Consider the following 27,199-nt stretch of genomic DNA (forward strand, 5'->3'; position numbering starts at 1 on the left):
GATGAGTCAGATCTGAACTTGAACAAATATTGACAACAGACCGTTCTAGACAAGCGAACCTATATTCATATTGGCAATAATATTTTATCCGGCAATATAAATATACAAACTCTATTTGCCATCTATATATATTTCTCAATGTATGTGGATATGTGTGTATGTGTGTCCCTCCAGCTATAGCTATTAAAATCTTGATAATGAAATTCCACATTCTGATGGATTTGAACTCGCGACAATTACCGCAATCGCATCAACAAGTTTCTTATCCAGATACTCTACCACTGAGCTAGAACAGCATAGTGATATTGGCATTTTCATATACTGTATACATCATGCATGTGCTAATTATTTTAGGATTGCGTCCACGAGTCACAATGCAGAAATATTTTTGGGACCTAAGTATATGCAACGCGATGCTTCTTCGTTTTTTTAGAGCTATTTTATTCGGCCCCACGATATCGACAATAATTTATCTCGAACTTAAAATTTGGCGATTTGTGTACTGATTATATACAGTGGAACTTTGGATCTTGAACACTTCGGTTCTCGAGCAACTCGGTTTTCAACCGTAGATTTTGAAAATTGTTCGTCTCGGATCTCAAACATAAATTCGGAGCAAACCGGAGCATGCGCATTGAAATAGCTCCGGAAACAGCATGGAAAAATTCGCTAACAAGCAGAGAAGCAATTTACGCTTCATAAATTCTTTACAAAAAGGGAGGAACCATCTGGGACAAAGAGATTTATCGAATAGATTTGCTAGAGAGATAACCCCTCCAGTCGAGTTACTCTAAATTGTTTTGGAGGAGGATTCTCCTTCAAAGATGTGAAGTAAACATGCCAATGCTGTTTATATTTTTGTTTTCACATAGTTTTTGATGTAACTGATCTGTTGCAATTTTTTGCTGTTTCATTATCAATTTCTGCAATTTTTGTCGTTGTATCTTAACCTTTAATGTTTACATGTATGATGTTTTAAGAGCAAAACATATTAAATGATTACTTTTGTTTTTTTTCCCATCATCATAAACAGAAAACCTTCTATTAAAATTAAACATGATCTATATTTACCCGTTTTTATTTATAGTATACAGTACAGTTTGTAGTGTGAAATGTAAAATACTTTACCGAAGTTGATTTTTCGCCTCGGAATGGAATAACATTTACTTACATTCATTATAATGGGAAAAATTGTTTCGGATCTCGAACAACCTTCTGGAACGGATAATGTTCGAGAACCCAGGTACCACTGTACATTATTAAAAGATATACGCCGCTGAAAGTTATGAAATTTTAAATTTACAGTTGTTTAAAAACCTTTACAGTTGTTTTCTTTATTTTTGATTCAGTTGTCCTGCACAAAACTTTTAGTTACAGTTGTTTGAAAAAGTTTGAAAACCTTTACAGATGTTTTTATTTTCTCTTAATTTATTTCAACTACACAAAACACTTCTCTCATGATATATAGTTTGAAAGTTAGAATGGAAAATGTTGTTATATGCTAAATACAAATCAATTTTCTGTTTAAATAATTTTTTTATTATCCGGGCAACGCCGGGTAGCACAGCTAGTATATTTATACAGGCAATAATATTTTATTTGCTAATAATGAAAACATGGTAACATTCCAACTAGACAGCCAAACTTCATCATACGACATGATTTCTGATACTAAAACTGTCACATGTTAGAGAAAATCTTCTTATTTAACAAATACATTGCATTTTTAAATTGTTTCAATTCATAAACGTAAAGATGAACACTGCCGTTAGTTCTGTATAGCATTAAAACAATGGCATTACATTAAAATGAGTATTAACTAATGTAAAACAATAAATCACATGAAATAATTAATAAAAAGGCCTTTTAAGGTCTATTAAAAGGTCTATTAAGAGGCTTATTAAGGATAGGTGAGTAGAGGTGTAGCCTTGGTGTTGCAAGTTATTTAAAAAGTCTAGAATTCTATCCGTCCATATGGTACAAATTTTGTATTTCTCTCTTAGCCTTCCATACTTGTAAATACACTAATCCATTGATGACATATAGACACATTATTGCCTGATGACTCTACCTCTTCCGCCTTCCTCCTCTGCATTGGGTCATATGCGGGTCATATTTCAGGTGTCGGCAGTGTGGACCTCTTTGTTAACTAATTTCTGATAAATAAGCAATTTTATATCGCTTCGACTCAGGTCTCAAACAACACCTTGTTGACACTCGAATAGTCGTTGTGTATTTTTTATCTAAATAAATTAACTAACTGCTAACTAGGGCCCAGCACCATGACTATCTATGCTACTGCTTATGTGGGTCCTCATTGCACCTACTTTTTTATTTCCCACTCTTCTGCACCTTTTTAAATGAAACAAACTAGTGATGGAGAGTAATTAGAGGTGGCAGTCAAAACGCACAGCTGATTCAACTTACACTATATAAATGGACTTAAATTTCTTATACATAGAAGATTTTTGCATTTCATATGTTATGATCGCAGCCAGCCTCTAAACTTTCAGTAATTGTAAGCTTTTCTCCATCCCTTCAATTTCACTTCTTTCCTCTGTATATCTTACATTTGTAAAAACTGACACAAAGATGTTTGTTCATGTTTTCCCATTATTTCTCACTGTGATCCTCAAGAAAGCACTGTTCTCTACATTTATATCCCACTAATACCACTCACACTAGACTTCTTGAGGTCCATAGTGTTAAAACTGAAGTAGGGAGATACAATGCAGTATTTAATATTATTAAAGTGAAACTATTCAAAGAGAAACTGTTTAAACGTGTACTAATAAAGGAACAGCAATGTTTTCAAGAACCTCTTGGAATGGTGAGGCAAATATTCACCGGTGTAGCAAGCTTCTAGAACCTTCACTGAATTGACCAGAGGAGGCTTCAGCTAATACTTCAACTGAAGCGAGTTACTACTATACATAGATTATTTTCAAGCAATTTTCAACTACATAAAGAAAAGCCTTTTTATGTCTGTTCAGAGTCTTTGTGAAACAACTTTTGCAAAATGAACAGATAGAGTGGGCCCATGTGTCTTACACCATGCATGAAAAGATATCTCCAACATTTTCAGTATGAAACGATGATTTGAAATGAAGATGTGTTTATGCACACTTTACTTTGTCTTCCTTGATGTTATATACTCTGACTTGAAGACATCATTACTTTGTCTTTCTTGATGTTATATACTCTGACTTGAAGACATCATTACTTTGTCTTCCTTGATGTTATATACTCTGACTTGAAGACATCATTACTTTGTCTTTCTTGATGTTATATAAACTGACTTGAAGACATCTTTACTTTGTCTTCCTTGATGTTATATACTCTGACTTGAAGACATCTTCACTTTGTCTTCCTTGATGTTATATACACTGACTTGAAGACATCTTCACTTTGTCTTCCTTGATGTTATATAAACTGACTTGAAGACATCTTTACTTTGTCTTCCTTGATGTTATATACACTGACTTGAAGACATCTTCACTTTGTCCTCCTTGATGTTATATAAACTGACTTGAAGACATCTTCACTTTGTCTTCCTTGATGTTATATACACTGACTTGAAGACATCTTTACTTTGTCTTCCTTGATGTTATATACACTGACTTGAAGACATCATTACTTTGTCTTCCTTGATGTTATATAAACTGACTTGAAGACATCTTCACTTTGTCTTCCTTGATGTTATATACACTGACTTGAAGACATCTTTACTTTGTCTTCCTTGATGTTATATACACTGACTTGAAGACATCATTACTTTGTCTTCCTTGATGTTATATACTCTGACTTGAAGACATCATTACTTTGTCTTTCTTGATGTTATATACTCTGACTTGAAGACATCATTACTTTGTCTTTCTTGATGTTATATACTCTGACTTGAAGACATCTTTACTTTGTCTTCCTTGATGTTATATACACTGACTTGAAGACATCTTCACTTTGTCCTCCTTGATGTTATATAAACTGACTTGAAGACATCTTTACTTTGTCTTCCTTGATGTTATATACACTGACTTGAAGACATCTTCACTTTGTCCTCCTTGATGTTATATAAACTGACTTGAAGACATCTTCACTTTGTCTTCCTTGATGTTATATACACTGACTTGAAGACATCTTTACTTTGTCTTCCTTGATGTTATATACACTGACTTGAAGACATCTTCACTTTGTCTTCCTTGATGTTATATACTCTGACTTGAAGACATCATTACTTTGTCTTCCTTGATGTTATATAAACTGACTTGAAGACATCATTACTTTGTCTTTCTTGATGTTATATACTCTGACTTGAAGACATCTTCACTTTGTCTTCCTTGATGTTATATACACTGACTTGAAGACATCTTCACTTTGTCCTCCTTGATGTTATATAAACTGACTTGAAGACATCTTCACTTTGTCTTCCTTGATGTTATATACACTGACTTGAAGACATCTTTACTTTGTCTTCCTTGATGTTATATACACTGACTTGAAGACATCATTACTTTGTCTTCCTTGATGTTATATACTCTGACTTGAAGACATCATTACTTTGTCTTTCTTGATGTTATATACTCTGACTTGAAGACATCATTACTTTGTCTTCCTTGATGTTATATACTCTGACTTGAAGACATCATTACTTTGTCTTTCTTGATGTTATATACACTGACTTGAAGACATCTTCACTTTGTCTTCCTTGATGTTATATACTCTGACTTGAAGACATCATTACTTTGTCTTCCTTGATGTTATATACTCTGACTTGAAGACATCATTACTTTGTCTTCCTTGATGTTATATACTCTGACTTGAAGACATCTTCACTTTGTCTTCCTTGATGTTATATACACTGACTTGAAGACATCTTCACTTTGTCTTCCTTGATGTTATATAAACTGACTTGAAGACATCTTTACTTTGTCTTCCTTGATGTTATATACACTGACTTGAAGACATCTTCACTTTGTCCTCCTTGATGTTATATAAACTGACTTGAAGACATCTTCACTTTGTCTTCCTTGATGTTATATACACTGACTTGAAGACATCTTTACTTTGTCTTCCTTGATGTTATATACACTGACTTGAAGACATCATTACTTTGTCTTTCTTGATGTTATATACTCTGACTTGAAGACATCATTACTTTGTCTTCCTTGATGTTATATACTCTGACTTGAAGACATCATTACTTTGTCTTTCTTGATGTTATATACACTGACTTGAAGACATCTTTACTTTGTCTTCCTTGATGTTATATACTCTGACTTGAAGACATCATTACTTTGTCTTCCTTGATGTTATATACTCTGACTTGAAGACATCATTACTTTGTCTTCCTTGATGTTATATACTCTGACTTGAAGACATCTTCACTTTGTCTTCCTTGATGTTATATACTCTGACTTGAAGACATCTTCACTTTGTCTTCCTTGATGTTATATACACTGACTTGAAGACATCTTCACTTTGTCTTCCTTGATGTTATATAAACTGACTTGAAGACATCTTTACTTTGTCTTCCTTGATGTTATATACACTGACTTGAAGACATCTTCACTTTGTCCTCCTTGATGTTATATAAACTGACTTGAAGACATCTTCACTTTGTCTTCCTTGATGTTATATACACTGACTTGAAGACATCTTTACTTTGTCTTCCTTGATGTTATATACACTGACTTGAAGACATCATTACTTTGTCTTCCTTGATGTTATATAAACTGACTTGAAGACATCTTCACTTTGTCTTCCTTGATGTTATATACACTGACTTGAAGACATCTTTACTTTGTCTTCCTTGATGTTATATACACTGACTTGAAGACATCATTACTTTGTCTTCCTTGATGTTATATACTCTGACTTGAAGACATCATTACTTTGTCTTTCTTGATGTTATATACTCTGACTTGAAGACATCATTACTTTGTCTTTCTTGATGTTATATACTCTGACTTGAAGACATCTTTACTTTGTCTTCCTTGATGTTATATACACTGACTTGAAGACATCTTCACTTTGTCCTCCTTGATGTTATATAAACTGACTTGAAGACATCTTCACTTTGTCTTCCTTGATGTTATATACACTGACTTGAAGACATCTTTACTTTGTCTTCCTTGATGTTATATACACTGACTTGAAGACATCTTCACTTTGTCTTCCTTGATGTTATATACTCTGACTTGAAGACATCATTACTTTGTCTTCCTTGATGTTATATAAACTGACTTGAAGACATCATTACTTTGTCTTTCTTGATGTTATATACTCTGACTTGAAGACATCTTCACTTTGTCTTCCTTGATGTTATATACACTGACTTGAAGACATCTTCACTTTGTCCTCCTTGATGTTATATAAACTGACTTGAAGACATCTTCACTTTGTCTTCCTTGATGTTATATACACTGACTTGAAGACATCTTTACTTTGTCTTCCTTGATGTTATATACACTGACTTGAAGACATCATTACTTTGTCTTCCTTGATGTTATATACTCTGACTTGAAGACATCATTACTTTGTCTTCCTTGATGTTATATAAACTGACTTGAAGACATCTTCACTTTGTCTTCCTTGATGTTATATACACTGACTTGAAGACATCTTCACTTTGTCCTCCTTGATGTTATATAAACTGACTTGAAGACATCTTCACTTTGTCTTCCTTGATGTTATATACACTGACTTGAAGACATCTTTACTTTGTCTTCCTTGATGTTATATACACTGACTTGAAGACATCATTACTTTGTCTTCCTTGATGTTATATACTCTGACTTGAAGACATCATTACTTTGTCTTCCTTGATGTTATATACTCTGACTTGAAGACATCATTACTTTGTCTTCCTTGATGTTATATACTCTGACTTGAAGACATCATTACTTTGTCTTCCTTGATGTTATATACTCTGACTTGAAGACATCATTACTTTGTCTTTCTTGATGTTATATACTCTGACTTGAAGACATCATTACTTTGTCTTCCTTGATGTTATATACTCTGACTTGAAGACATCATTACTTTGTCTTTCTTGATGTTATATACACTGACTTGAAGACATCTTTACTTTGTCTTCCTTGATGTTATATACTCTGACTTGAAGACATCATTACTTTGTCTTCCTTGATGTTATATACACTGACTTGAAGACATCATTACTTTGTCTTCCTTGATGTTATATACTCTGACTTGAAGACATCTTCACTTTGTCTTCCTTGATGTTATATACTCTGACTTGAAGACATCTTCACTTTGTCTTCCTTGATGTTATATACACTGACTTGAAGACATCTTCACTTTGTCCTCCTTGATGTTATATAAACTGACTTGAAGACATCTTCACTTTGTCTTCCTTGATGTTATATACACTGACTTGAAGACATCTTTACTTTGTCTTCCTTGATGTTATATACACTGACTTGAAGACATCATTACTTTGTCTTCCTTGATGTTATATACTCTGACTTGAAGACATCATTACTTTGTCTTCCTTGATGTTATATAAACTGACTTGAAGACATCTTCACTTTGTCTTCCTTGATGTTATATACACTGACTTGAAGACATCTTCACTTTGTCTTCCTTGATGTTATATACTCTGACTTGAAGACATCATTACTTTGTCTTCCTTGATGTTATATACACTGACTTGAAGACATCTTTACTTTGTCTTCCTTGATGTTATATACACTGACTTGAAGACATCATTTAAATAACAACCATTCACGTGATCATTTGTATCACTTTCATTTGCATTGCATCCCTACCCTTATATATATAAAAATAAAATTCATAATTCAAAATTAAATATATATATGTGTATATATATATATATACATGAAAAATATACATATATAGAATGTAAATAGAAAAAATAAAACAACTGTAAATGTGTTTAAATGTGAAGTAATTGTTTGTTGGTTGACTTACGACTTGAATGTCGCGAGTTCAAATTCTCAGTGAAACGAACAGATTTTTCCTTATTAAAGTTTTATGGCTATAACTGGACGGATGAACGGCGGACGGACGAACGACGGACAGACGACAGACAGACAAACATTGAGATTTATATATATATATATATATTTAAATTTATCTATATAGATTAACTTTATTTACACCAGTCAATGCTGTTTGAAGCAAATTAGACCATAAGACAAAGAAACAAGAAAATAGTAAAAATTACTGTACTTTTCGGACTATAAACCGCACACCTATATAAGCCGCATCTGCTTTATTTTCCAAAAACTGACAATAAAACAATACATAGGCCGCACCTTTGTATAGGCCGCTGAACTCAGGACGGTGGTTTTTAACACGGCGGCAACTTTGCTGTTTAAGACGGAACAGTGTCTAACGACACTGTTTCGTATTAACCGACGCTTTTTAACCTAGTGTCTAACGGAACAGTACTGTTAGGCATTGTTTCGTATTTTCTTTCACCGCTAGAGGCACATTAACCGTAGATTATGGTTAATGCGCCCTAGCGGTCAAAGAAAAAGCCACAGAATAGCCGCACCCTTATATAAGCCGCATGGCTCAAATCATCAGAAAAAAGTAGCGGCTAATAGTCCGAAAAGTACGGTATATCATTATTGTAAGGATTCTTTGTTCATTCTATAAATCACTCTGAGAATTTTATTTACACCCTAACCATTATATCATTGAAGTTGTCCTCACTTACCTCACCACAATTTTCCACCGTAATTGGCTTCCACTCAGCTCCTCTGTCCATAGTGATGAGTGTGAGCAATGACTTATCCCCCTTTATCTGAGTGCTGAGGTAGACTCCGTCCATTGATTTTACGTTGTAGAAATCAACGCTTACATGCCTATCAAGAGACTTGCTGTAGAAGAGACCGTCTACCCCGGACGTGTAGAGAGTACCAAAGTTTCCATCTAAAACACGACGAGTCAATTGTGTTAAAACTCTAGGATATAGCCTAAGAGCATTTTAAAAAGATTTAGAAAACTCAAACTATTCTGTAACATTCCTCTATGTGAAGTTTGTACAGTAACCCAAACTTTAGGATTTCTACAGAAAAAAACCCAAAGCTTATAAAGACTGGTTATTAATCTAATTATTCACATTTCTCAGATTTTTACTATGGATGATAGCTTTGATTAGATCATGTTAGATATACAGAACATTGCCTGTACATTTTCAGCATAGTTTAGACTAAAACAAATAATACTGCCTCCTACAAAAGAGAGCTACAGTCTAGAGAGTAGAACTATTTTCCTGTTACTACTAACACTAGTAGTAAGGTGACTAGCCTAAAAGGTAGCTTTGGTTCTACCAGCTCAGTTAATAGTCTTCACCTAGACAAATACACTAACTTATCAACATTTGCGGAACGCATGCTTCGCTGTAAAATTATTCATCTTTTATATTTGCTCGTATAATAAAGAATTTTCTGTTTATACTAAATACGTTATGTGTGGTGCAATATGTACTATAATAGGAAATTTGTCCATCCGAACCGACTGTTGGAAGAAAGAATCACATGGAATGGGGTCCGAACCCATGACAGGGGTTTTCGCAATCCAGCACACTACCCAGCTGCGGTTATCTTTCACCTTCAAGGATTTTAGAATAATTGTGCGCATGCTTATTCTCTGTGCTTTATCTGCATCTAACGATCTCTCACAGCATACCGAACTGCTAGGATGCTAGCATTTACTATAATCAGACCCGTATCTGTACGCAGCTACACTAAGAGCATTAGAAAAACTGATTGCTCTGTACAGCAATCGAACTAGGATAATCTGTTTAGCAGTCACAACTATCAACTGCGCCACTCACCAAACTTTCTACATAAAGTCTAAGAATAGTTGGGCACATAGTTACGCACGACGATATCACAGCACACAAGACTGCCAGCGTACTAGTAGTAACAAACCGCAGAAAGAAAACACTTAGAACAGTCAAGAGAAATTGAAGAGTTGTCTAACCTTCAGCCGAAGTTACATGAGCAAATATGAGCTTGCTGTCGGTGTCGAGGATGTTGATGTACTGTCCAGCGAGGGTCGTAGGTAGATGAGTGTCATTAAACGACTCACCGTGATCGTTGCTGATCTTCAAAACTTTATGTCCCTGCGAGTGAATATACAGAGAACCAGATAACTCTCAGCAGGCTTACAAGTCTAGCCAATTCAGACATGCAGACAAAACATGAGCTACATGTAAAAAATTTTTTTATTTACAATGCAAAACATTACATTTCTAATGTTAATCACTGCTATCTGTTTGTTCATATATTCATACAAAATATAATTAATATTCTGAGAATGCTCATATACCAACTGTGTCATGGATTACTCTGACCTCAAGTGAGATCCGAGAAATGTACAAAAAATACGTAACCACTTTCGGCCGCAGACAACTTCAGTCCAAAATCTATACCCTGTATTTGACCCTTTTGACCCTGTCAATGTGTGTCAGTATTCCTGGGCAATGTGTCAAACAGTAGGATGTTTTGAAACTTTTATTAAATATATATCTAAATATACTCATCATCAAATGATATTTGGTGAAACACTGGTTAAAAAGTCTAGCAACCAGCAAATATCATAAATGTCATCAGGTATAAAATAAAGTTGTTTCACAGTTCTTCGGACTAATATTAAAAATATTTAAAATAGTTCAATATTTTTGTTGCATTACATGAAGTGTAAACGTGCAAAGCGCTTGTGATGGGCATTTAAGAAGGCCCTTCATTACGCTTCATAAACGCCTATGGCTCTCAAAATCATCTAATCAACCTTCAAAAAATGCCTATGATTAATAAAAAGTTACTATAAAAGTTAGTTTCTACTTCACAGACTTTCATATATCGCAGGAGGTGACCGATTGATTAACCGCGAAAAGTGAAGGATTGCTGTTGATTGTTGTCCAGCTAATTCATCTTACAAACAAGCTTTAATTCAACAGATCTCATATAGTTCACTCTACAAATGACTAAATACTTTATACACGTACATACGAAATGAATCTATTGCATTTGAACGTAATAGCTCAAACACAAACCAAGAGCTCCTGCGACACCTGGCAAGCATCCGCTCAACACCTGTTAAGTACCTACTTGGCTCATGTCAAGCACACGCTAACAGATGTTAAGCCTGGTTCCCATATCGATTGCGAGACTCCGGCGGTAACTTGCGCAGCAAAACGCTTGCGACGCTAGGCGGCATCTGTTCACATATAAAGCTGCATCGCTAAACATAATCACATTATCAAATAAAATGTTCGCTCGCCATACCGTTTCTATAATTGTGACCTTCATCTGTACAGTGCATTTCAGGAAGGTTTTGCCTGCGGCCTTTTGTGAAATTTGAACAGCGCTAAACTATTGAGTTGCCGCCAGCAACTACCGGCGGCACCCAGCGCGTAGGTTACCATTTTACCGCTAATAGCCTGCGGTGCTGTCGCCGGTGCTTTGCGACGTATATGAGAACCAGGCTTTATGCAGCACTGCCAGGCACTGACAGATGACAAGCATTTCGACCTAACAAATTATTATCACAACATGAGGGAGAAGCATGACGCAATTGGTCCCGTGATGGATCATTCTCAAAGGAGCATTACACTTACATCATCGTCCTCTGTGACAACGTGTAGCATATCACCAACATATTGAAATCCAGTTACTGGAGTTTTACCAAGGCCTTTCAAATCTCTAGATGTTGGGTTCGCAAAATCTGACACGTCGATAACCTTTAGCTGGGTTTCTAGTGGCATCCCGAATAGACCTAAAATAGTCATAGAATATGTAGGACACAAGTATAGAGGCAGAAGTAAAAATAGAATAGCGAATACAAAAGGATTTGAGCCTGCAGCGGAACAAGGATACAAATGTTTCAATTCACTAGTTACATTGAATAAAATCTTTTACTGTCGATTTTTATCTTTCTGACAGAATTAATTCGTGCCAAGTTTTTTTGCTGACGTACTCTCGGTATTTTTGCTGCAAAACCTAGAGCATGTGTGGGCAACCTTTTTGAGCATAAGGCCACCTTCAGATGGTAATTTGGTGTAAAAGGCCACCATCACCTATGTCCTATAGATTTTACCGACCAGTGCAGGCAAAAGAATGTTTACTTCCCTATATCACCGTTTCTCTGAAATGTCAATGCGCGTAGCATGAATTTTCAGATATTGCTTCAACATTATAAAAATTTAGAAACTTATGGAAATTGAAAAAAACTCAACTTCATCCAGTTATTGCAATGACTGTATAATTCACCTTTAATGCAAATAAACATGATTGAGTATACATAGAAAGCAAGAATAAGATATTGTTAGCATGATAACATCAGTTTATGTTCACACACGACTCCTTTAATCAGACTCTTAGCATTGAATGTCATCACTTGAGTGTACAGTGGCATAATGTCTGTAGCAGAGAGGTGAAGATTGTCATTGATGAGCTCATCTGTGAGCTTTGTTCTGTATTTATTTTTGACATAATGCAGTTGAGAAAAAAGTTGTTCACCCTTGTACATGTTTCCAAACATGCGCATGTTTCGTGTTGCAAAAGCCTTTAGTTGTGGGTATTTCAAACAGGGAAGCATACGATAGGCGTGGGTGAGATCTTAGCTAAGGTTAAACAGAGGTGAGTAGATGGAATCATTTCTAAGATTAATCACTTCTAGTTGAAGATGAGGTAGAATGTCTTCTACAATTAGCCCCGCTGAAAACAGACGGAGCTCTCTTTTTATTTTCTTGAAGTCACGAAATCTGGCTTCAAATTCTTGCTTTGATCACACGCAACATCAGCATACCCTTCTAGTTGTGGTTCACTTGGCCGATCACAAAGTGGTGAAAAGCTTTGTACATTGTGGTTCACTTGGCCGATCACAAAGTGGTGGAAAGCTTTGTACATCAACGTTGTCCTCTCTCAACTGTGATTCCCACATTTCAAGTTGACCATAAAAACCGCCAATAACATGATACATGTCACTAATTGGCTGATTTTCACCTTGTAGTTTAGTTCATTAAGGTGCAGCAGCATATCCACAAGGCAAAGTCATTCAAAAATTGAACATCACGAAACTTAAGCAGCTGTTTCTCTTGCAATCTATAGAATCTTACATATTATCTCAGTTTGCAAGTTGAAGGCTCAGTGTAACATCTTTCCCTTTGAAAACCAGAGTACTTGAGCAAAATATGGAACATCTTCAAATTCTGATCTAATATCATTGAGAAACTCGCGAAACTAACGATGTCTTAATCCCTTCTGTTGCAGATAGATGACATCCTCTTTGATAACACTTACAGTCTGATCCAGTTTTATAGCCTTAGCAGACAGGTTTTGCTGATGAAGTACGCAGTGGAGTTGTAAGGGAATTGAATAAATCCCATCTTTCTTGAGCTCCTCAATTAGGAAACTGCTGAAACTATTGACACAACCAATCAAAGCAGGAGTTTCTATGGAACGATCAATCATAACAGAGTTTCTATGGAACCTGTTGCTATGGAACATAATTTGCTGAGATCAAGATTTTTCTGCTCTGCCACTTTTCATATTTTGACCAACACATCTTTTCCTGTTGCGCGACCATGCGTGTTGCACAGAGCAAGCAAATTTTCAGTAATAGCCGACTCTGTCTATTCCCCGAATAAACACAGCTAACTGGGCTGTAGCTGTTGCATCTGTCATTTAATCAAGTGCAATGGAATATGCTGTAAAACCATGCAATTTATTTTGTAGCTGTTGCTGCACATCCCAACTCAATTCTTCAATTTGACGAGCTACTGTACGACGGGAGATTGGTATACCTTTAAGTTTTTTTAGTTTTTTCATCAGAGCATAAATCACCTGCTGCATCTTCAATACACTTTTATCCATAAATGGCTTTCCACACCTGCTAACCCGGTAAACTATCGTCACGCTTGCTAAAGTGGCTTTTTGGCTGCTCTCAGTCGAAGTCCTCATCATACACTGCTGTGTCTTTCTGTTGCTGAGCAGTGTCGCAATTGCCTTTTTAGCATCATTAGACATCTGCCCATGTACTGCTCCATGCTCAGCGTTAATATTCGTCTTTGCATTGCTTTTTTCATGGCCTTTATGATGTCTAAACATGACATTCCATTCCTGTTTGGTAGTTCCACCCTGAGAGATTCATCAGTCCATTCTTTGATGAACTTGCAATTCTCTTTACCTACTGAACGGTTTGATCTCTTTGCTGCATTTGCCATTGCTGCACTTGAAAACTCACTGTCACAAAGTTGCTAAACATTTTGTTGTGGAAAGGAAGTGTTGGAGGGGATTCCCCATGCAAATAGGGATTTCATTTTTTGCAGGACAAGCACAGTGATAACCTATTAGTGTTGCAATATTCCATCAATTAAGGAAACAACTTCTTTATGATGACTTAACCAGACTTAACCAGACTGACAATCAGTTTTTGCAGCATTCAGATTAAAATATACATTCAAAATTTTTTTCTTTGATCGGCAACAAAAAGGTGGCATTGAAGCAGCAAAAAAGACCGCAGTGGCCTGAAAGTCGCATGCTGCCCATGCCTGAGCTAGTCATAGAGCCTTAATCTAACATTTTTTTGGAATCGGTCAAAAGTTCTGCTCACGAACTAATAGATTTGAGAACAAGAACCATGTTGAACCTTTTTAGTTTAGTGAAACTGAATGCAAAAGAAAAAACCTATTGTTTTCTTAGTTTGTCCAAAACACAGACTCAAGTTCGCTAATATAAAAACAGTTATCAGAAATATCTGAGCCCACTGCTGAAGAATTTTACCAGCAGAAATACATTCGGGGCTCTTTTTACAATATTTCTTTTCATCCACCCTAAACCGAAAATAAAAAAATTAGGAAACTACGATGCCGTGGATTCTGAGTGAAAGAAAACTAACTGGTTCGTTTTTTTGGAAAAATAATAATCCAATATCCATTACTTGTTGTGGCAAAATTTAGGGTGAAATTGTACAACAAATGCGTACCACTTTTGTCCACAGACGATTTCAATCCAAAATCTATTCCCTTGTCAATGAGTGTCAGTACACATCTCTGGGCAATTTGTCAAACAGTAGAATGTTTTGAAACTTATTAAATATAAAAGCAATCTGTTAACGCCGTGATCCATGAATCCATGATCAATGTTTTTGTATAGGTATTAGGGCGAGGCCTTACAAAGGCTATTCGTAACGAAAGAGTTCATGCAGACCAAGCCACGTGACACCAACTAGTATATATTGACATATAGCAATTCACCTTATAGGAGTATCTACTGTATCGACAGAGGTGCAGTGTATGTATCAATATGTAGCAATTTACATTATAGGAGTGTCTACTGTATTTACAGTGGTATATACCAACATGTAGCAAATTGCATTATAGGAGCATCTACAGTATCGACAGAGGAATATATCTATCAGAGGTACTCTTTCTATCACTCGCTGTCAGAAGTCTTACCCGCAAAGGGAGACGAATCCCCGATTTCGGTAAGAGCAAATATAGTGTCTCTGCTACCAGCTTTAAATAGAGCGGCTTTCACTTGACGAGCAATGACAGTCCAGTTCTTTCCATGGTTGACCGATAAAACCAGCGATTGGTCATTGTAGGAGTACTGTAAAAATAAATAAACAATCAAAGAAATATATAGTTATTTATTAATAAATAAATTTAAATCATCGATTTAAAGCAAACTATTTTGGAAAAAAAATCATGATTTTTTTAAAGAAAAAAAGATTTTTATAATTATTTCGATTTTTCATTATTTAGCAAAAATCAGTGTTTCTTGATAAACAATCATGTTTTACTGCATTTACAACAAACCTGTAAATACTGTGAGCACCAAAAAAATCATAATAGTCAAAATATAGATTTAAATCAAAAAAAGTCTGATTCTTCTAAAAAAAATCATGATTTTTTTCCACCTTGTTCTAAAGTTTTCAATAGTCACTTGCGAAAGAACAATGTAACAATTGTCCGCCTTCCTGCTGAGTTGGTCCTACAGAAAACTCAAATACCTATAGTTTTATTTATATAAAAACTAGATGAATGCCCGGCAACGCTCGGGCATTAAAAACAGCTTATAAACAGTTGAAGGTAATGTAGTTGCCTACCACTTGCCATTAGCCTGGCACATCGCCAATGGCTAATTTGAGTAAACTAGTGTTGCGACACTTACTCATAAGAGCCATGAGAGTAAGCTTTAGTGTCGTTGTGCCATAATGTAATGCTATGTGTATTTTCACCCACATACCGACATATATCGCCCAATGAATCCATCAATCTTGCATAGCTTAATTGGTAAGATATTTGTCTGGTGAATGGGAGGTTTCAAGATCAAATCCAGCATGAAATGGATGTTTCATTCCTAAATTTTATTTGCTACAGCTGGACAAATCGACACACACAAACTGAGATTTGTATATAGATTTAACAAGGCCTAACTCACTTGAATCTTAGCCTTAGGATCAGCTTTTAAAAAACCAGAAAATATGTAAAATTATTACCAAGAAGGTAAGGGAAAACGATAAGTATTTTTAGAGCTACTTTAGGTCATTTATAAACCTACTAGCTGTGCTACCCTGCGTTGCCCAAGTAATAGAAAAGTCTTTAGACAGAAAAATGATTTGTATTTAACATATAACAACATTTGCCATTCTAACTTTCAAACTGCATATCATGAGAAAAGTGTTTTGTCTTATAAACAATGAGAAGTAGTGAAAGTTGCTCGCTATTAGCCAATATGTTTAACAATGTGAGCGAACAGCTTCTCATGACGTTATGCTATGACCCGCATCGTACGCAAAGCCGTTTGGTAATTGCTCTCGTATAATGACTTATATTGGCAAACTAGCAATTGGATTCCTGTAGTCTAGAGGGCAGGGTGTCAGACTGGCGAATGGCAGAGTCCGAGCTCGAATCTTCTTTGAGTCTTTATTCCAAGATTTTAAGATCTATATCCGGAATGCATACAAACATATCCACGGACATACTTTGAGAAATATATATATAGAAGTTGAAATTTTCTACTAACATGATAAGGTTGGGGGTACAAGCAAACAGCAAATAAAAGCTAATCTTAGGCATTATCAACTTTTAAATTACCTTTGCAAATTGTCTCCTCTTGGCTCGCAAATGCTAAATCTATATTAATATACTCCACTTTGTCATTATGTGTGTGTTAGTGCATGTGTCTGTTAGTCCATGTGTTAGTGCGTGTGTCTGTTGTTCTGTGAAAAATGCTATATGAAATTCTCCACATTGTTTAGTCGATTCCGCTCAAACGTCGCACACGTATACTCTGTGCACTTTACCAGGTCATCAAAATATTTGGTTTAAAAACTCCATCAGGTTCCTGAGAACCAGCATCTTAAACACCCACCTGATTAGAAATAAAAGAAGTCCCATGCAATACCATACTTACTGCGAGTATTACACTAAACACATATTATATTAATATATATAAATTATTTATAGTATTAATCTATAATACATCAATACTGAATATAGTATTTTGACGCCTCGCAGTCTTCAGCTGACCAGCTTGTATGTGACTGAACAAGAACACAAAAAGACGCTGCCTTTCTTTTTTAACTTAGAAAATTGTCTCCTCCTCAAAAGCCAGCGTGTAATACTCATACAATTTTTCAATGCTAATTTAAACCCTTTCATGATGAAGCAAACAAAAATGCTGTCACCATCTTACATTTGTTTGAACAAGTCAACAAAGAGAAAACAACAGAATAGAAGGACCTAGCATTCACAACTAGTAACGACTCATAAATCATATAGAAAAGGACGAAACTTCCCCGATGTCATAATAAAGGAGGAACTAAAATGGTTTGCTTACGTAAGGCGTAGCCTATTATCACGCCTTTCAAGCTGAATGCACTGGTGCGCAGCCTATTGACAAATCACAGATAGTAACAATAAGAATAATAGTAATAAGAGTAACAATGAACTTACATCCTGTCGCATGATAGTCATAACCATGTCGTCGTTGAAAAGCAAACTTCCGATAGGAGAGAGATTGTCTGGCATTTTGTAGCAGTTAAACTCCTGTCCAGAATTGACTGATATACACGAGCTGTAGGTCTCCCCTATCACACCGATTATTAGGACCTGAGACAACACAAGTGTAAACTCTTTTAAACCTCTCCTAGTCATTGATATGTCATGCTAACGGCATATACTGTAATACCAAGTAATATTATTTTTATGGTTTTACATTTTCATTTTATTTGTGTATTTTTCAGTCAGCATCAGTTATTTTTATGAACATATATACAAAAAACTTTTTTGTACTGAGACACACACATGCACGCACACAAACCCACACTATACTGTTGACTGTGTGATCCGTCTTTCAAAGATGAAGTACGACATCTGCTTATTTTACTGCAAGCAGAAGATGTGTGTGTTTTTAAGAGAATTGCATCACAAATACTGGCTCTGATCTTGGTTAGACATGTCGGAGTCCAGTGACAAGAGAGCCTGGACGACTGGAGAAATACCCAGATGTAGAGAGCAAGTTAAGGATGGAAGTCATTCCTGTCACCACCAGCGGCAGCAAGTTAAGGATGGAAGTCATTCCTGTCATCACCAGCGGCAGCAAGTTAAGGATGGATGTCATTCCTGTCACCACCAGCGGCAGCAAGTTAAGGATGGAAGTCATTCCTTTCACCACCAGCGGCAGCAAGTTAAGGTTGGATGTCACTCCTGTCACCACCAGCGGCAGCAAGTTAAGGATGGATGTCATTCCTGTCACCACCAGCGGCAGCAAGTTAAGGTTGGATGTCACTCCTGTCACCACCAGCGGCAGCAAGTTAAGGATGGATGTCATTCCTGTCACCACCAGCGGCAGCAAGTTAAGGTTGGATGTCATTCCTGTCACCACCAGCGGCAGCAAGTTAAGGATGGATGTCATTCCTGTCACCACCAGCGGCTGTTTAGGTTATTGAGTCTCAACCCGTTGTTTTCAGAGATCGTTGGACCTAAAGTCTACCAGCTCTATCAAATCATAAAGTATGTCTAAAGGGTCCCAACTAACAATAGCTCTTATATATAGCCTGCAGACATGGATGCCTTCGATATTCACACATCTTGTAGGCTGAATACTTGTATAGAAATATTTGCTAGCAATGTATTCAGACTACATTGCCGAGTGCAAGAAGTTTAAACAAAAATATTCAAAAAGTACTTGCAAAGCACCAAAAAAACTTCATAATCCACAGCGATACTGTTACAAGTGACTGTTTACTTATTTATGAGTCATAGTCTCGTGAACATCTGACCCGCAAGCAACAGGTTAGGGTTTAATTCCCCAAAAAGGTCCCTAGTAGTAACAGTAATAACATCCACCCTTAAATAGCTCTCTGCAACTGGGCATGTCTCCAGTTGTCGAGGTTCTCTCACCACTGGGCTCAGACATGTCTAATACAATAGATAGATAACGTTTAGATAGCTACCATAGTGTATGTCTGAAACTGGTAAAAATAAAACATAGAATGCTTGTATTTTTTCATGATTTAAAACTGCTAAAAAACCATGTTTAAAACTGGTAAAAATAAACCAAGAAAAAATATGAAAACATGGAATGCTTGTATTTTTCATGATTTTTAGATAGGAAATCTTTTACTAAATTTAAACATAGTATATTCTACACCTTTTATAATGATATTAATGATATGCAGCACACAAGCCTCTTGAGTAAATGAGGGTGGAATACGAGTTGCAACGGATACTTAAGTACAGTACATTCCGTAACCTAGTCTAGCTTCATGAAACAAACACTGTATTTTACACATGACCTGGTCTCCTATTACATCTGTATACAGTTTATGGTGTAGATTAGTTTATGGTGTAATGCAATGTGTATTTTTAAGCATAGTGAGAAAATGCTTTATAAACACGTTTTCTATACTTGGGGCCGATTAAAATGATCTGCATACGGGTACAGAGCAATTGTTTGTACAACAATTCTCTTAAAAACACACACAGTCTCTACCTGTAGTAAGCTAATCAGACATCACATTCCATCCTCAAGGGATTCCTCACACACAGCCAAAAGATACATACGAAACCTAATAACTTAGTATAGACTAGTTCTGTTCCTCCTAAGTTGATAAAAACAAGAGAAATAGCCATTAGTCTTAGCTGTTTATAGCCACAAGACACAAGGAACTCCACTTTGGCTCGGTGGATGAGTTGACATTCCAAACTCCTTGTACCACATTAAAATAATCTAACCACAAAATTATGCACACGCATGACTACACAGATACACAGTTTTGGCTGCTCGAATGACCAAAGCGCACGCATGAGAGCTGAGTCACTGCCCCACTCAAATCCTCACAAGAGTTGATGGAACTTGGCTACTTAGTGTAAAGCAAACCAGTATATGTTTATATCCGGACTCACGCAAGCTGTGAAGTAGATCTACACTGACTGTACATAACAAATGTGGCCAAGGGAACACAAGTCATGCTGCCAGTCTCACTGAGCAACAGTTTTCCATGTTGTACATTACTATGCAAGTCTAAACACAAAGTGTTATAACTCCTCTATACACTTACAATGTATGGGATATAACATATGCATGTAACGTGCAACGTAACATGTTACGTATAACGAATATCTAGATAACAAACTCCATTTTTTCATGGTATGTTTGTTAGTCTGGATAAATGCAGTGCATTTTTGTATGTTTTCGTCCAAACTTCCCCCACATGCCTAAAAATATTTGGTATCCAAACTCTATCTGGTTCCTAAGCACCATCCACTTAGACACCCACTTGGGAGTTATCTTATTAAATATTTAAAAGATCCCAGGCATTGTGAGGCTTTCCGCTTCTAATATATATAACTGACTGCATATTTAGTACAATGCTACAGAAGGACCTTTAAAGTTAGGACCTATAAATACATACATGTAGGTATGTTTATACATATGTGTCGAAATACAGACATGTTTGTAGTACGTATATAATAAATATATATATATATGTATATATAAAATATATATATAATATATATACATGTAATAGATATAAAATATATATAAAATGTATATATATATAGTACATATACAGACTACATTTTTACATCTAGTCTAAAAACTTGTCTGTATTTAGGCATACATGTATGTACCAACATGTACATCGTTATTGTACGTACAATATAACTACATAGATGGATACCATGTTTTGCTAGTACTCACCAATGTACTTGTATGTTACCAGTGCAAATACTAAGTCTATGGTTATGACTAGAAGTATATAAAATATACAATGTACATCAATTAGCTTACATGTTTTGTATTTGTTGGGTTTCGGTCCATTATTGTTATAGTGAGTCCATCCAGACCCTTACACTTGGTAAAAGAGCCACCCTTCAGGCTGTAACAGAACCAGGCTTTCCATGGCTTTCTTTCAACAAACTTAAAAAAGTCACTCTGTGCACAAACACAAAAAAATGTTCAAAACTAACTGCATCATGGGTATTGTGTATCAAATTGCATTTTGTGATTTTCCTAATTTTATTCATGTAAATGACAGCACAAATAGCACGGAGGAGATCCAATCGAATGGAAGCATTTACTGGAAAATTTTTATAATCACACAAATATACATGATGCTCAAACAAACTCAAATGGTTTACCTTAAGATTTTTTCGGGAAAAAATTCCAATTTTTTTATAATTTTGCAAAAATTCGCAGTTTTTGACAAACAATCATGAACACAAAACAATTTTCGAAAACCCATGATTTTTTCCAACCATGATCTGCGGCATATCAAAATGTAACACCAAACATGTACAATCAGAATAGGTCTATGTCCTTGACACGCCTCTCTTAAAATTATATTTGTGACTCCAGTTGAGCAAGATTTCTAGTTAATGACTCAACCAGTAAGCTATTACGTGTCATGTCTTGAAACAATGGTATTTACCTAGAGCACAAAACAGTATACTAAATCACATCATCAGTAAACATACATGTACGATACATGGACTATGGTCACCAACCCGGACAAGTCATTATGGCAATGACATAAATAGCACCTGTTCTCACTTGCCAGAGCGTGTCAATTACATGCTTTACTATAAATAAATTTGAGCTGCAGAACTAACCTGTAGTAGACAGAAGAGTTGACGTTTGCATAGTCATGCATCAGGGCGACAAGCCTCGTCTGAAAATATTTTATCAAAACTGACTCAACTGGTGGAATCAGTTTACATGTAACAACAATTAATCAATGATACCCTTAGCTCCCATTACGGGTTTGGGCGATAACTTAGCATTCCTAGCAATATATAGTCATACCAAAACTTTTAAACTCTTCTGATCTCAACCAATGCTGATTTTGACCAAAAGTTTGAGATTTTTTCGCATGAAATTCTAACAAAAAATGCAGCCTTTTGCCAAACTGAAAGAAGAATATTTTTATGTTACAATTGGGAAAACAAACAGAAAACAAAAAATCTCTCTAGGGTACTTTTCTTTTATTTCACAAAATCTTTGGGAGGATCCAATAGAGTACTCTTTCATTAAAATTCTAGGTGGCTAACATAGTGTACTTTGAGATAGCTACCATAGTGTGCGCTTAAAACTGGTAAAATAAAATCATGAAAAAATATGAAAGCATGCAATGTTTGTATTTTTTCATGATTTTAGATAGGACGTATTTTACTAAAATTAAACATAGCCTATTTCTACACCTTTTTATTTATGATATATAGCACACAAGCCTCTTTGAGTAAGTGAGAGTGGAATACGAGCTGCAACAGATACTAAAGTACAGTACAGTCCCTAACTTAGTCTGGCTTTATAAAACCATCACTGAATTTTAAACATGACCTGCTCTCTTCTTACATCTGTATACAGTTTATGGTGTAAAATAGTGAGAAAATGCTTTATAAACTAGTTTTCAAGACTTCGAGCCAATTAAAATTATCTGCGCCAATTCCAACCAAAGAATAGTTCTGGATTTCAAATGAATCACTTAGATTATTAGATTATCTATAATCGCAATAGATTATGGATGAAAACCGATGCTTGACTGTAATTACTTCATTGTAGTTACAAAAAATATTGAAGAAACCCGTTTTAGGTATTTCTCAAAATTTGGGATTGTTCATTTTGTTTTCATATCTCACGATCTCAACTCTATAAAGTCGGCGAGCTGGCTTTCTGACACGGCGCAGTTCATTTTCTTGTTGCATGACAACCACTAACAGTAGCTATATAATATTTTAAGCTGTGTTCCCGATACAGATTTCTCAACAAGATACACCCTATTTGAACTCCTACATCAGCAAATTAAGTGGCTTTATTAATTTTCAAAACTTATCAATAAAAAACTAAGGCTAAATTGACAGAGCCAAGTGTCCGGTTTAATTTTACTTAATGCTATGAAATGAGTAAAACAATCGATGCGAATTTTGATATATATGTAGAATATCCAAAAGTTGGTAGGTTACCTTATCCAACTATTGTCGTTTACAAGCGCTTTTGGTTTCGGAAATTTCACAATAAGTATTAGGTTTAGAGACAAATTTTTTAAATAGAGTAGCTATAGCTCAAATCAACACTTTTATTTTGTCTAAGCTTACAAAGAATTTCCCCACTTTAAGCTTTAAAAAATGCAAAAGAGCATTGATCACACAACTTCTACAATCTTACTCATAACCCATGATGCTTGATGGAAACATCTTCTGAAGTGCAAAATAATAAAACTACTATGATGACAAGGTTTCAGTGCTCACTAAGATGTACATGGCTAACATGATAGGTAACAACACATATGTAACATTATTTTATTCTTATAGCCAATAATCTTCTGCATTTTGAGGGAAATTTAGAAATTATTTTTCTATGCCATTTTTTCCATATTATTATGGAACGAAAGAATTTAGTAAAGCTAGCTATTTTATGTATTTAAAAAAGAAATTTTGTGCTGAACAAGATACAATTTTCAGTTTAAAGGACTAGCAATTATTTGTCAAGTTATGAAAGATTCTATAAGACTATCTTTTTTGAAAATTATTCCAACTTTAAAGGTTGACGTGCAACAAAATTCACATCACAATTATTTGGTATCAAAAGATTCACCATGTCTTACTCTGCTGTGCTGTAGGTTCAAAATACGTGGAAATGTGATTACAAGCTCTTAAAAGCTCAAAAACAAAAAGTTTATATCTCTGACGTAGTCATTACAGTTTGGTTATCGTCTTGTCACGTGATGTTCTCACATGAATTGAAAGGCCAATAAAAAGCTCAATGTAAAACTTATCGTAGCACTAGTTTATGGCAAACACTTCGGGTTTTACCGAAGACCCCATATCAAATATAGATGCTCGCTACTTTACAGTTTTGTTTCGGCATTATTCAATCGTCAAGTCGTAATCTGATCACGTGACCCAATACATGTACTTCGCAAATAATTTTTGCAGCACTTTTCAATTATCACAGGTAACCAACAGGCTCGTCATGATTGTCACACAATGATATGTATTCCTTCGAGCTAAGGTTAAAAAGTTTAACGATTTTTTATGGTAAGTTATAAGATATCAGTGCTAAAAGTGACAGCATTACAATGACGATAAAATAGACGCGTAAGAACAATAGACAGGGTTTTATTGAATGCGTGAAGTATATTTGTGAAAATATTTCAACGAATGAGGTTGCATGAAGGTGTAAACAGAAACCATCCTGTAACAACGACACCCCATTTGAGCCATTTTGGAAAGCGAACCCAAACTACGGCGGTCTCGTGTGGCTGCGATGAACTGTTCGTTTTTTTAGCTTTTAAGAGCTTGTAATCACAATTCCATATATTTTGCACCTACAACACAGCAGAGTAAGACATGGTGAATCCTTTGATACCAAATAACTGTAATGCGAATTTTGATGCAAGTCAAGTAAACCTTTAAAGAGTTAAATTACATTAGAAGTTACATCAGAGGGTATTTGTTGGCACACTTTCATACCCCAATATGATTCATTAACTGCACCATGTACAATCAGCCTAATTGCTTAGCACAAATCAGCTTAGACAAAAATACAATAAAAATAGGACTAAAAAGATGTCAGATGTCAAGGTCATTTGAAAAAAATAGTATATTCATATAATACTCACAGAGTTATCTTCTCCGGTCCAAACTAGACTGATAGTGTCGAAATCTGAAGTTTTGTCTGCAGGTGGTTCAAATGGATTCTGCAGCAGCAAACAAAACTAAGATGTCAGCATGACCAAATAATTTCAAACGATTGACATACAGTGTCCTTTACAACTGTGCCTACTAAAATTTTAAGGGCTGATGTTGCCCAGCATTTGCTGACAATCAAAAATTGCAAGGGACATGAAATTGAAAACAAGAGTTATAAATAAAAATAAACTACGTTTACTCCCTGTTTACTAACGAAAGTTATATTGCAAGGCTAACAACGTTGTGAGCTGTGATGCCATCACTACCATGAACATTATTACATGAACTGCAGAAAGGCCAACAATCGAATAAGAGCTCTAATAGATTAGATGGTGCAAGCTAATCAATATAGTTAACAAAAGATACTCCTAGATTTTAATTAGAGAGCTTAATGCTAAAAGAGATAAGTTAGGTTGTTTACTGCTTGCCCCAATAGATAGTCAGGCGAAAGCAATATAAGCGAACAATACTTACATGAAAACAAGCTAACGTGTTCACCACATATGTGTAACTTTTTCATAATAAAGGTATAGAAACGCTGAAGCTAAAACAGCCAGTTCCATTGTCTACAATCGTTTGCGTATTTGCAGAATAGAACGAAAATATCATTTTGCACTTACATATTTGATTATTTTTGAAAAAGATAAAACACAAATACAGTCACAACACCAGCGATAGTTTTAGATTTGAGCAGTTTAAACGTGCAACAACCTGCGATAAGCCCACAATATGAAAAGCCTCAATATTTCGTTATAAAAATAAAGATATATTAATGCAAATTAGACAGCCATAACCATCAAACTACTTACCGATATAGAAAGGCTTGGGCTAGCAAGATCCACTCCAGGTTCATTGCAGCCTGTTGACCGTTTGTCCAAGCGATGATCTAGCTGTTCCGTCTGATGTATATATTCAATGCTTTTATCGACAGATAATTTTACCTGTTCTGAGGACGACGAATAGCAATGAGTAGTTTGAACAAAAATGTATCCAATGAAAATGGTGTGAAATATAAAACACCCCAAGCTACTTTCAGTAACCATTTTTTCGCGAATCAGACAAACCTCTGCACTAATATATATATTCGAGCACAACTACTTTTTGTTCGCCAACAGTTCCAATTGATGGATGGAAGCTACTCCGAGCTTTTAACAACATAACTACGGAAGTTTATATAACTGCGCTCAGGCTCAATCGTCGTAAGGCGCTGCATTACACGAATCTAGGCTATCAACATTTGTGACCGTTTTTGGTAAAATTGGGGAGTTTTCCTTCCCTGTTTCCAGCTTCGCTTACCAGTTACCTACATCTGATCGCTGCCTTATTCGAATGTAAGCATTGTAACAAGTTGAGAGTTAAATTTTAATACTTTTCAAGTTTGCTAACAATTTTTCTAATTAATCTTTGTCTGAATTGAGCTGTTGAGGGTATTTTAAGCAGTCTACTCTTGGCATCGTTAATAATTGCTGTGATAAGAGATGATAACTCATGAAGCACAACCAATTTTATTTTAGAATTTGGATTTGCTCAAACCATAATTCAGAATGAGAATAATTCAAACCATTAATTCATAATTACTGATTCGGATTGCTCATCAGCAATTCATCCTTCCTGGTGCAGAAACAGATACTGCCAAATATGTAACCATAGATTTGGAAGACAACCAGACGGCACCAAACGTAGGTGAGATATTTAATTTACTGCTTAGTTAGCTAGTGGCCAACTAGATTTTCCTGTTACTTTTAAGCAGATTTTTAGAAAAGTTAGGGAAAAACTAAGAAAAGTAATTTAATAAAATTTTTTCTCTATAACAAGAACTAGGATTGGCTGATTTTAAATTGGTCCAAGTAAACTACAGAAAACTGGTAATATTGTCAGCAGTTTATCTATGTTCATAGAATCAGGTTGATGACAATCTCTCAATCAATCAAACATGAATAATAAGCAGCAAATGGTTTATTTTTAAAACAAACCATTATTATTTACCTGGTAGATTTT

The 27,199-nt window shown here is 35.4% G+C and overlaps 1 protein-coding gene across 1 annotated transcript in view; it reads right to left on the bottom strand.

Annotated features, from left to right (window-relative positions):
- LOC137391012 (sortilin-like) overlaps window positions 1-26,351 on the bottom strand; it is a 52,850-nt gene extending 26,499 nt beyond the window's left edge. The window contains exons 1-9 of the mRNA XM_068077344.1: window positions 26,011-26,351; window positions 25,132-25,209; window positions 22,124-22,182; window positions 21,303-21,390; window positions 17,960-18,115; window positions 15,455-15,608; window positions 11,615-11,772; window positions 9,976-10,117; window positions 8,705-8,919 (exon numbers count right to left, since the gene is read on the bottom strand). Of these exons, the coding sequence (XP_067933445.1) occupies window positions 8,705-8,919; window positions 9,976-10,117; window positions 11,615-11,772; window positions 15,455-15,608; window positions 17,960-18,115; window positions 21,303-21,390; window positions 22,124-22,182; window positions 25,132-25,209; window positions 26,011-26,244 (1,284 nt within the window). The 5' untranslated portion in view covers window positions 26,245-26,351. The remainder of the gene's footprint in view (window positions 1-8,704; window positions 8,920-9,975; window positions 10,118-11,614; window positions 11,773-15,454; window positions 15,609-17,959; window positions 18,116-21,302; window positions 21,391-22,123; window positions 22,183-25,131; window positions 25,210-26,010) is intronic.
- Between the last annotated feature and the right edge of the window lie 848 nt (window positions 26,352-27,199).

The sequence above is a fragment of the Watersipora subatra genome, chromosome 3, assembly GCF_963576615.1.
Source record: "Watersipora subatra chromosome 3, tzWatSuba1.1, whole genome shotgun sequence".
Classification (NCBI taxonomy): Eukaryota; Metazoa; Bryozoa; class Gymnolaemata; order Cheilostomatida; family Watersiporidae; genus Watersipora; species Watersipora subatra.